At 47.5% G+C, this 13399-nt stretch overlaps 1 protein-coding gene across 2 annotated transcripts in view; it reads right to left on the minus strand.

The window, feature by feature from the left end:
- The window catches only part of SIK3 (SIK family kinase 3), a 97901-nt gene extending 86652 nt beyond the window's left edge, over positions 1-11249 (minus strand). For both annotated transcript variants that reach the window (XM_069946950.1, XM_069946949.1), the window contains exon 1: positions 11010-11249. In XM_069946950.1, coding sequence (XP_069803051.1) covers positions 11010-11162 — 153 coding nt within the window. In that variant the 5' untranslated portion in view covers positions 11163-11249. The remainder of the gene's footprint in view (positions 1-11009) is intronic.
- Between the last annotated feature and the right edge of the window lie 2150 nt (positions 11250-13399).

Genomic DNA, 13399 nt, shown 5'->3' on the forward strand with positions numbered 1-13399 from the left:
TATAAGCATGGTGCAAACCAAGAGAGGGGTAGAAGTATAAGTATGGTGCAAACCAAGGGAGGGGTAGAAGTATAAGCATGGTGCAAACCAAGGGAGGTGTAGAAGTATAAGCATGGTGCAAACCAAGGGAGGGGTAGAAGTATAAGCATAGTGCAAACCAAGGGAGGGGTAGAAGTATAAGCATGGTGCAAACCAAGGGAGGGGTAGAAGTATAAGCATGGTGCAAACCAAGAGAGGGATAGAAGTATAAACATGGTGAGAACCAAGAGAGGAGTAAAAGTATAAGCATGGTGCAAACCAAGAGAGGGGTAGAAGTATAAGCATCGTGCAAACCAAGAGAGGGGTAGAAGTATAAGCATAGTGCAAACCAAGGGAGGGGTAGAAGTATAAGCATGGTGCAAACCAAGAGAGGGGTAGAAGTATTAGCATCGTGCAAACCAAGAGAGGGGTAGAAGTATTCGCATCATGCAAACCAAGAGAGGGGTAGAAGTATTAGCATCGTGCAAACCAAGAGAGGGGTAGAAGTATTAGCATCGTGCAAACCAAGAGAGGGGTAGAAGTATTAGCATCGTGCAAACCAAGGGAGGGGTAGAAGTATAAGCATGGTGCAAACCAAGAGAGGGGTAGAAGTATAAGTATAGTGCAAACCAAGGGAGGGGTAGAAGTATAAGCATGGTGCAAACCAAGGGAGGTGTAGAAGTATAAGCATGGTGCAAACCAAGGGAGGGGTAGAAGTATAAGCATAGTGCAAACCAAGGGAGGGGTAGAAGTATAAGCATGGTGCAAACCAAGGGAGGGGTAGAAGTATAAGCATGGTGCAAACCAAGGGAGGGGTAGAAGTATAAGCATGGTGCAAACCAAGAGAGGGATAGAAGTATAAACATGGTGAGAACCAAGAGAGGAGTAAAAGTATAATCATGGTGAGAACCAAGAGAGGAGTAAAAGTATAAGCATGGTGAGAACCAAGAGAGGAGTAAAAGTATAATCATGGTGAGAACCAAGAGAGGAGTAAAAGTATAAGCATGGTGCAAACCAAGAGAGGGGTAGAAGTATTAGCATCGTGCAAACCAAGAGAGGGGTAGAAGTATAAGCATGGTGCAAACCAAGGGAGGGGTAGAAGTATAAGCATGGTGCAAACCAAGAGAGGGGTAGAAGTATTAGCATCGTGCAAACCAAGAGAGGGGTAGAAGTATAAGCATAAACTGTATTTTTCGGTAATTAAACAGCATCTTAGTACATAAAAAAAAACATTCTAAGGATTAGGCCAAGAGTAAAGGTTAGTGCTTGTAACAATTCAGAAGTGCTAGAGCCTCAGAACGTTGCCGAGCTGGCCTTTTAAATTCACTGCTCTCTATTTAGGTGACAATTGTCCTCAAATCTCAGGGTCAGCGACATTCCCAGAGGTTAGAACCCCACTGATCTGCTAGCTGCCCCAATTTTTGTGGATAACCCTTTTTAAGTTGTAGGCTGTACCCAAGTTTTCCTGAACTCACTAGGGCAGGTAGTCAGCCAGTGTTACTCATCTCTAGTCAGCTGTGATTGGATAGTCTCACTGCACTGTGTCAATGGTGCTAAAATGTTAGGGTACATTCATTGTGTTTGCTACAGATTGGACATGGTGTAACTCAATGTAACTAAACTATTAAACACAATATCAAATCTAATGAGAGCACAGATCCTAAAATGTTAGGCTAGGTTCACACTGTGTTTTTGCAACCCGTTTTTTTGCAAAAAAAACGGATGAAAAACGGATGCATTTGTGTCCCTCCGTTTTCTGTTGACTTCCATTGTAAAAAAAAAAAAAAAAAAAAAAACGGATCAAAACTGATCAGTTTTTTTTAATGGACTCAAAAGTAGTGTCAGCTACGTTTGTGTCCGTAAACAAAAACAGGTCCATTTTGATCTGTTTTTTTTTTACAATGGAACTCAATGGAAAAACGGATTAACACAAATGCATCAGTTTTTTTGCAAAAAACGGATAGCAAAAACGCACTGTTACATTCACAGCAATAATGAACAGATTTTAAAACCAGATTTTTTTCCAGAACAAGTGACCATGGCAGTGGTACAACGTCAGTGGGCACTCAAGATCTGGGGGTGAAATCCAAACCTTAATCCTGATGGAACACAGAATGTGTGAACGTGACCTAGAGCATATAAGGGGAACCAGCAGCCCTCCAGCTGTTGCAAAACTACAATTCCCATCATGCCTGGACTTCCAAGGCTTTGACTCTCCAGGCACGATGGGAACCATGGTTTTGTAGAGATCCAGTTTCTATATGTTTGGTTTACAACAGCATCATACATACTCACTTTCAATGACGCCAATATTTCAGTTTACTCCATAATTAGTGCATTTAACTAATAGGGATAGCCAACAAGTGGCGTGCTGGATGACAGTGCGGCTCTGGTGTCAGAAGATCTCCTGTATGCTGGAAGGAATGGGTCAGTGACTTGGCTAGTCCAGAGGAAACAGACACGCTACACACAGTATATGGATCATCTGTACTGTACTGCTATCATGTATATAGTGTCATCAGTGTACAATGCAGCTCTGGCATGGGGCACCGTTTGTTAGGTACCTGTCCTTTTATGATGTAGGACATGTTATACCTATATTAGGCTGGATTCACACTGCGTTTCTGCAATCCGTTGAACGTATCCGTTTTTAATTGGTTACTTTTAACGGACAGAAAAAATGTAGTAAACACTACTTTTGATAATGGAAGTCAGTGGAAAAACTGATCCAAACAGATGACACACAATTGCATCCATTTTTCCACAAAACGTATATGTGAAACGGATTGCAAAAACACAGTGTGAAACCAGCCTTATTTGTATTTTTCGGATACGCAGCAGATTTGATTCTGCGTTCAGTTATTTAGATCGAATCTGCTGCAATACAGTACGTGTGAAGCTACCTTTACTCTCCCGGAGCTTAAAGCGTAACTGTCATGTTTTTTTTTATTGCAGAAATCAGTAGTATAAGTGATTTTAAGAAACTCTGTAATAGGTTTCATCAGCCAAAAAAGCCTCCTTCTGTACTCAAGAAGCAATCTCCCAGCCTCCCCCCCTGACTTCTTATCTGTGCATTATCAGGCAAACACGTCTTCATTACAGAGAAGCCAGTGAAGACGGGTTCTGCTCTCTCCATTGTAAGCCTATGAAGGGGGGAGGGGCCGAGGGAGATGAGGGAGCAGGAAGAGGTGACATGAAGGTCAGCTGTTTGTAGACTCTCTGGGCACCTAAACCGCAGGATTCTGGGGTCAGAAAGGTCAGTGCTTATCTATGAACTGACTGAGAGAAGATTGCAGGGTGTTGTGCTTTGCAGAAATCCTCCGTGCTCAGTCACTCCTAACAGCCCCTCCCCTCTCCATAGCCACATAATGGACACAGAAATCCTGCTTCATTTGATGTGAGGGGGGAGGCTGGGAGATTGCTTTTTCACTACAGAAGGAAACTCTTTTAGTACATAAAACCTATTACAGAGTTTCTTAAAATCGCTTGTACTGTTGATATTTAATGTTTTCAAAAAAATGGCCCTGAAATGACAGTTACGCTTTAAAGGGGTATTCCGTGCTGGAAGGCTTTTTCAGCTATGACCCGTTCTAGCGCAGCTCCCGGTCCGCGCTGCCCGGCAGCTTCCGACGCAATCTGGGACACCTCGAAAAAGCCCCCCAGCCTGGAGTACCCCTTTAAGAAAAACTGATAGCTTTTTTTTTTATACACTGCTGGACACTATGGTGGCTCAGGACAGAGTACAAAAAAGGAATAACTTATATAAGCAATGATTATATATATATATATATGATATATTCTGTAGGAGTGGACAGCCCTAAAGGCAGACACATCATGTGCTGTTTCACTCCTTTTTATAACGCTAAAAAATAGGCAAAGAAATCGGGGTAAAACTGTACCAATCACATGGCACTCCACAAGCTCCACCACCACTTCCCAAACAAGAGATTCTGAAACGAATGCCTTTTATTTGTGCCCATAAAATCAGTAGGAAAGGGAACATTATGGCACAGTCTATCTATGCCAGCACTTTGTCTGGTGGTATATACCATGATGGATGACTCTGTATACAATAGTGTGAGCTATTACACTATCCTATACAGACAGAGACAAACTGATGGACGTACAGTACTACGGACATGCAAAACGCATGGTGTCCGACCCCAGATGCCAAGTACCCAGTGTAGTCATGAAGCCTGAAGTAAAGGAAAGAATCCGCACATTCCCTCCAGTCAAGTAAATTTAACGAAATCTCTTGATTCCTGTATGTTACAGTAACATGGGAACAGGGTCACTTTTGCTGGTACAAAGCTGGCACTGAGTGATACTTCCTCTTAGGAATAGACCATTTTCCATTTACTTCTCACAAATTCCTCCAGCAATGGGGCTAATTGTTCTCCGGAGAATAACTGGGGTGCATTAAATGGCTGCAAAAAATGAATGGCTGCGACTCAGTCATTGTTTGTCATCTATTCTCCCTGATACACTGCGACTTCACTGAAATCCCTACTTTAAGACCCAGGCACTGGAAACCTAAGGACATGATGCAAGAACATTAACCACAACTCCAGCTCGAAGCCAAGAGCTATTCAACTTAAGCAGAATAAAAACTCGACATGGCACATGACCACATATACTTAGAAAGCAAACTCCTGACACTGGTAGCTGGAGGACAGAATGATGCCGCAGGTGCTTTAAGGTATTTACACCTTGTAAATATTTAGTAAGGAATCATATGACAAGTAGACAAGTCAAGAGCCAGTCATGTATCCTGATCATGCCACCACTGGATTGAGATCCCTACTTTACTGAGCTTTCTAATGCTGCGTTTACACGGAGCGATAATTCTCCCGATCGTTCAATTAACGATATTGAAAGAACAATGTTTTTTAGAAAGATGGGGTTTTTTTTAGAACGATCAGCGTTTAGTCGTAACGATATATCGTACGGAAAAATTGTTTTGCGATCGCTTAAGCCTATCATGCACATAAGTAAAATCATGTTGTAAGATCAAAATGAACGATTTCCCGCTCGTCGTTAGATCGTTCGCTGCGTTTACACGTACGACCGTTCGAATTCGATCGTTATCGTGCAAATTCGCACGATAATCGTTCCATGTAAACGCAGCATAAGAAGAGGGTCCATCTATACGGACATTATCTAGAACACCTGCAGCTGTTGGTGGGACACACTGGTTGCTATGTACTCTTTTATATGGGATAGTCCAATATCATTGAGTATACTGCAGATTGGATCAGACCAAAGACATATGGCAACTACCAGATGACCTGTCCAAAGTATAGCCTCTACATGCACATATATGTTACTAACACATGGTAAAAGGTTCCCTCCAATACTAAGTAAGAATAGTAAGTTCATCAGATTTAGCAAAATCTTGAATTTCTGCAGGTCTATAATGTCCATAAGCGCTGACATATCCATAACACATGCTAAATATACCCCATCAGATATCACTACCAGAGCCAGACGATTCCAGGAAGCATTGTAGACAATGGATGCGGCACTAAAAACAACTGCATATAGTGCAATATTGAAGACACGGACATATTTCAGAGGAAAGTAAAAGGTCCCAGCAAATAAGACACCTTGACCATTGGGGGTCCCCACTAGTGTTTACCTTGCAGCAGCAATAACACTACCCTATAAAGTCAACTGCTGCAGACAACCACTGTGCCGTATACCATGGGCTGCAGCAGTCAGGTGTATATAGGGGCACAATACAAGAACCCCAGAGCGACAGTGGACTTAGTGCTTTTTAGCATTTCCTCCATTATATAGAAACATAGAAGATTGTGGGCAGAAAGACCACTTGGTCCATCTAGTCTGCCCTTTTAGTATTTTCCTTCTTATTATCTTAGGATAGATATATTTTTATCCCAAGCAGGGATTCGGCTCTTGTAGCTTTACCTACCACATCTGCTGGAAGCTTGTTCCAAGCAGCTACTTCTCTTTTAGTAAAGTAATATGTTGCTTCTGATCTCTTTCCCAACTAACCTCTCACTGTGTTCTTCCAATCCAAGAAAACCTCTTTACTATACTGCTCTGGTTTAGTGCACTTATGCTTCTATAACCTATTAAGTATGCGGAGTTATAAGAGGGGAGGGGAGTCACCTGTACAGGACCTGAATGGGGAGCAGTTGCTAAGAGCGTCTCTTTCACTGGGAGCCCTGCTCTGTATTAAAAGATATCCCAGTAACATCAATGGACACTGTATTGCTTGGTTTCCCTGTGGAGGTACTGCAGGGATGCGGAACACTCACTGCCAGGCTTCCTCTACAGATTACAGCTGGTAGCTGGGGTTCCACTTGCATTTTATTTAGGGTCATAAGACCCTTTTAAAATGAGTTGTTCATTGTATAACCCAATGTACCTTATGTTATGTATAATGGTTAACCCCTGAAAGAAAAATAATGGCGAGCCTTGTTTTCATCTTTGGACATGGATTTGCTGCTTGATTTTGCTGACAAATTATGCTAGGCATAAAGTCTAGCCGCCATCAACTGTAATGGTCTTACAGGTCACCACAACCAGGTCCTGGAAAATCCTTATGAGAAAACGCTGTTACTAGAAGAAGATAGTTACAGGAGACAGCATGCAGAATTCAGAAGCCAGGCCACTGCACACCACCTACAGCCTGCCAGCTGCTGTATAACAGGAACAGCTGGACAGCCACAGGTTGGTGAACAATGATCTAGGAATCCATGAGAGAGACAAGAGAGCAGCAAGGGACAAGAGAGCAGCAATGGATTCACAAGATCACTCAAGGCCCTATTCCAGCAACAGATCTGATGACAGATTATCTGCCAAAGATTTGAAGCCAAACCCAGGAACAGACTATAAACAGAAAACAGATCAGAAAGGAAAGACTGGATTTATCCTCTTTTCAAATCCACTCCTTGGTTTGGCTTCAAATCTTTGGCAGATAATCTGTCGTCAGATCTGTTGGTGGAATAGGGCCTTTAGATCTAAAGCTTGCTCTATTCTAGTATCATTTACAACTTATAAAGAGGCTGTCCAGGGAAATCCTACTCTCCCCATTGCATAAAAAAATTAATGAGCTATACTCACCTCCCCTTGCTCTCCCCCACAGCTCTGTGACTGGCTGTGTGTGGAACCTGACCATCAGTGGAAGCTGGCAGAATGGGAACAAAGCAGGGACCAGAAAATCGCACACTAGGAGGTAAGTATGGCTGCTGTATTGTTTTATGATATGGTGAGACAGTAGGGAGAGTTTAATATGTCCCCAGACAACCTTTTAAAACAAGCTTTCAATTACTGGTAAAAAGCCAAGAGTTGACCACAAGGCTCAATACCTGACACATAGGATCAAAGCAAGATGGGACACCAGTACACAGTCCACTCCACTCCTGCAACCATGGGCATCCTGTTCGCCATACACTCTATACATGCTTTATTCCTGCAACCATGGACATCCTGTCTGCCATACACTCTATACATGCTTTATTCCTGCAACCATGGACATCCTGTCTGCCATACACTCTATACATGCTTTATTCCTGCAACCATGGACATCCTGTCTGCCATACACTCTATACATGCTTCATTCCTGCAACCATGGACATCCTGTCTGCCATACACTCTATACATGCTTCATTCCTGCAACCATGGACATCCTGTCTGCCATACACTCTTTACATGCTTCATTCCTGCAACCATGGACATCCTAACCGCCATATAGTCTATACATACTTCACTCCTGCAACCATGGACATCCTGTCCGCCATATAGTCTATACATACTTCACTCCTGCAACCATGGACATCCTGTCCGCCATATAGTCTATACATACTTCACTCCTGCAACCATGGACATCCTGTCTGCCATACACTCTACTATCACAGCCAAATGGAAAATTAAATGTAGTAGACAAACACTCCAATGGTAAAACAGTGTCACTTCCCATAACAACCAACCAGAGCTGAGCTTTCATTTTACCAGAGCTCAATGAGAGCTGACTGGTTGCTATAAGAAAGACAGTTAATATTATATAGATTTTGATCATCATTCCCCCCTAGAGTTTCATTACAGGGTATATTACTGGAGATGTATTTGGACCAATAGAAACAACAAGTAGGTGGTGTCACCCATACACATAGGTCATCACTGCTCTTCTATGCCAGTGATACCCTCCTCACCAAGACATGATACACTGCACCCACCTGATCACCAACTTACAACCATGACATATATATGGCGGCATATATAAGTGACCTGCAGCCTGGTATACAGTGGGGATGGGGGGGGGGGCAGAAATACATGGAGAAGGCTGTATACATCCTGCACTGTTCACAGGAGACAGGTAGGGGGTACTTACACACATGGAGAGGGCTATATACAGGAGGTTGGTGAGAGAGATGTGTATAGACGTACAGGGCTGTATACAGACTGGACGTAGAGGGCTGTATACAGACTGGACGTGTATAGACGTAGGGGGCTGTATACAGACTGGACGTGTATAGACGTAGAGGGCTGTATACAGACTGGACGTGTATAGACGTAGAGGGCTGTATACAGACTGGACGTGTATACAGAAATGAGCAGAGTGCTCCCCTGCAGGTGCCCACACCGTCAGTGCCCGCTCCTCTCACACCGTCAGTGCCCGCTCCTCACTCACACCGTCAGTGCCCGCTCCTCACTCACACCGTCAGTGCCCGCTCCTCACTCACACCGTCAGTGCCCGCTCCTCACTCACACCGTCAGTGCCCGCTCCTCACTCACACCGTCAGTGCCCGCTCCTCACACACACCGTCAGTGCCCGCTCCTCACACACACCGTCAGTGCCCGCTCCTCACACACACCGTCAGTGCCCGCTCCTCACACACACCGTCAGTGCCCGCTCCTCACACACACCGTCAGTGCCCGCTCCTCACACACACCGCCAGTGCCCGCTCCTCACACACACCGCCAGTGCCCGCTCCTCACACACACCGCCAGTGCCCGCTCCTCACACACACCGCCAGTGCCCGCTCCTCACACACACCGCCAGTGCCCGCTCCTCACACACACCGCCAGTGCCCGCTCCTCACACACACCGCCAGTGCCCGCTCCTCACACACACCGCCAGTGCCCGCTCCTCACACACACCGCCAGTGCCCGCTCCTCACACACACCGCCAGTGCCCGCTCCTCACACACACCGCCAGTGCCCGCTCCTCACACACACCGCCAGTGCCCGCTCCTCACACACACCGCCAGTGCCCGCTCCTCACACACACCGCCAGTGCCCGCTCCTCACACACACCGCCAGTGCCGCTCCTCACACACACCGCCAGTGCCCGCTCCTCACACACACCGCCAGTGCCCGCTCCTCACACACACCGTCAGTGCCCGCTCCTCACACACACCGTCAGTGCCCGCTCCTCACACACACCGTCAGTGCCCGCTCCTCACACACACCGTCAGTGCCCGCTCCTCTCACACACCGTCAGTGCCCGCTCCTCACACACACCGTCAGTGCCCGCTCCTCACACACACACCGTCAGTGCCCGCTCCTCACACACACCGTCAGTGCCCGCTCCTCACACACACCGTCAGTGCCCGCTCCTCACACACACCGTCAGTGCCCGCTCCTCTCTCACACCGTCAGTGCCCGCTCCTCACACACACCGTCAGTGCCCGCTCCTCACACACACCGTCAGTGCCCGCTCCTCACACACACCGCCAGTGCCCGCTCCTCACACACACCGCCAGTGCCCGCTCCTCACACACACCGCCAGTGCCCGCTCCTCACACACACCGCCAGTGCCCGCTCCTCACACACACCGCCAGTGCCCGCTCCTCACACACACCGCCAGTGCCCGCTCCTCACACACACCGCCAGTGCCCGCTCCTCACACACACCGCCAGTGCCCGCTCCTCACACACACCGCCAGTGCCCGCTCCTCACACACACCGCCAGTGCCCGCTCCTCACACACACCGCCAGTGCCCGCTCCTCACACACACCGCCAGTGCCCGCTCCTCACACACACCGTCAGTGCCCGCTCCTCACACACACCGTCAGTGCCCGCTCCTCACACACACCGTCAGTGCCCGCTCCTCACACACACCGTCAGTGCCCGCTCCTCACACACACCGTCAGTGCCCGCTCCTCACACACACCGTCAGTGCCCGCTCCTCACACACACCGTCAGTGCCCGCTCCTCACACACACCGTCAGTGCCCGCTCCTCACACACACCGTCAGTGCCCGCTCCTCACACACACCGTCAGTGCCCGCTCCTCACACACACCGTCAGTGCCCGCTCCTCACACACACCGTCAGTGCCCGCTCCTCACACACACCGTCAGTGCCCGCTCCTCTCTCACACCGTCAGTGCCCGCTCCTCACACACACCGTCAGTGCCCGCTCCTCACACACACCGTCAGTGCCCGCTCCTCACACACACCGTCAGTGCCCGCTCCTCACACACACCGTCACTGCCCGCTCCTCACACACACCGTCAGTGCCCGCTCCTCTCTCACACCGTCAGGGCCCGCTCCTCACACACACACCGTCAGTGCCCGCTCCTCACACACACCGTCAGTGCCCGCTCCTCACACACACACCGTCACTGCCCGCTCCTCACACACACCGTCAGTGCCCGCTCCTCACACACACCGTCACTGCCCGCTCCTCACACACACCGTCAGTGCCCGCTCCTCACACACACCGTCACTGCCCGCTCCTCTCACCGTCACTGCCCGCTCCTCACACCCGGCCGTGTGACAGGCTGACCATACCTGGGGGTGCTGCTATGCCTGGGGGCACATGACCGGATCAGCCCCCTGGCACTGCCGCCATGCCCCCTCTGGGATCCCCCCAGTTGCTTCCCACAGGGATCGGCCTATGGAGGGCGCCTTGCTCCGGTTCACCCCGCTCCCATGCCCAGTCCTGCTGCCTCCGTTCCTCCGCCTGGCCCTTGATATCAGCCGCTCGGCGCCCCCGTGTCTCTCAGCCCGGTCCCGGTTACCTTTGCCCGTGTCACGATGTGGGTGGCCAGTTTGACCACCGCGAAGTTGCCCTTGCCGATTGTCCTATCTATCTCGTAGTATCCAATCCTGGCCGGGGCTGAGCGGTGCGGCGGGAGCTGGGTCCCGGTACCCCCGGGCACAGTAGCCGCCATCTTGTGCGAGCGAGTCCCGGTCTGACCGGCGGACACCGCGGCCTGACGTCACGGGGCGGAGATTGTCGACGACACCTCTGAGGGAGGCGGGAACGGCTGACGAAGCCAGGACAGAGCTGGCGGAGGGGGAGGAGCGTGTGATCGGGGAGGGGCGGGGCCTGTGTGAGGGGAGGGGCTGCGCGGTCCGGGCATCATACACTGACAAATCCCAGGGGAGCAGGGCTGTAGTATCAGTACTGAGAGGGGACTGTGTGTACATGTATACTGCCTATATACAGGAGACTGTGTACTGTACATGTATACTGCCTATATACAGGAGACTGTGTGTACTGTACATGTATACTGCCTATATACAGGAGACCGTGTACTGTACATGTATACTGCCTATATACAGGAGACTGTGTGTACGTGTATACTGCCTATATACAGGAGACTGTGTACTGTACATGTATACTGCCTATATACAGGAGACTGTGTGTACTGTACATGTATACTGCCTATATACAGGAGACTGTGTACTGTACATGTATACTGCATATATACAGGAGACTGTGTACTGTACATGTATACTGCCTATATACAGGAGACTGTGTACTGTACATGTATACTGCATATATACAGGAGACTGTGTACTGTACATGTATACTGCCTATATACAGGAGACTGTGTGTACATGTATACTGCCTATATACAGGAGACTGTGTGTACTGTACATGTATACTGCCTATATACAGGAGACTGTGTGTACTGTACATGTATACTGCCTATATACAGGAGACTGTGTGTACTGTACATGTATACTGCCTATATACAGGAGACCGTGTACTGTACATGTATACTGCCTATATACAGGAGACTGTGTACTGTACATGTATACTGCCTATATACAGGAGACTGTGTGTACTGTACATGTATACTGCCTATATACAGGAGACTGTGTACTGTACATGTATACTGCATATATACAGGAGACTGTGTACTGTACATGTATACTGCCTATATACAGGAGACTGTGTACTGTACATGTATACTGCCTATATACAGGGGACTGTGTGTACTGTACATGTATACTGCCTATATACAGGAGACTGTGTGTACTGTACATGTATACTGCCTATATACAGGAGACTGTGTGTACTGTACATGTATACTGCCTATATACAGGAGACTGTGTACTGTACATGTATACTGCCTATATACAGGAGACTGTGTGTACATGTATACTGCCTATATACAGGAGACTGTGTGTACTGTACATGTATACTGCCTATATACAGGAGACTGTGTGTACTGTACATGTATACTGCCTATATACAGGAGACTGTGTGTACTGTACATGTATACTGCCTATATACAGGAGACTGTGTGTACTGTACATGTATACTGCCTATATACAGGAGACTGTGTGTACTGTACATGTATACTGCCTATATACAGGAGACTGTGTGTACTGTACATGTATACTGCCTATATACAGGAGACTGTGTGTACTGTACATGTATACTGCCTATATACAGGAGACCGTGTACTGTACATGTATACTGCCTATATACAGGAGACCGTGTACTGTACATGTATACTGCCTATATACAGGAGACTGTGTGTACTGTACATGTATACTGCCTATATACAGGAGACTGTGTGTACTGTACATGTATACTGCCTATATACAGGAGACTGTGTGTACTGTACATGTATACTGCCTATATACAGGAGACCGTGTACTGTACATGTATACTGCCTATATACAGGAGACTGTGTGTACGTGTATACTGCCTATATACAGGAGACTGTGTACTGTACATGTATACTGCCTATATACAGGAGACTGTGTGTACTGTACATGTATACTGCCTATATACAGGAGACTGTGTACTGTACATGTATACTGCATATATACAGGAGACTGTGTACTGTACATGTATACTGCCTATATACAGGAGACTGTGTACTGTACATGTATACTGCCTATATACAGGAGACTGTGTGTACATGTATACTGCCTATATACAGGAGACTGTGTGTACTGTACATGTATACTGCCTATATACAGGAGACTGTGTGTACTGTACATGTATACTGCCTATATACAGGAGACTGTGTGTACTGTACATGTATACTGCCTATATACAGGAGACTGTGTGTACTGTACATGTATACTGCCTATATACAGGAGACTGTGTGTACTGTACATGTATACTGCCTATATACAGGAGACTGTGTGTACTGTACATGTA

This window comes from Dendropsophus ebraccatus, chromosome 12, assembly GCF_027789765.1.
Source record: "Dendropsophus ebraccatus isolate aDenEbr1 chromosome 12, aDenEbr1.pat, whole genome shotgun sequence".
NCBI lineage: Eukaryota > Metazoa > Chordata > Amphibia > Anura > Hylidae > Dendropsophus > Dendropsophus ebraccatus.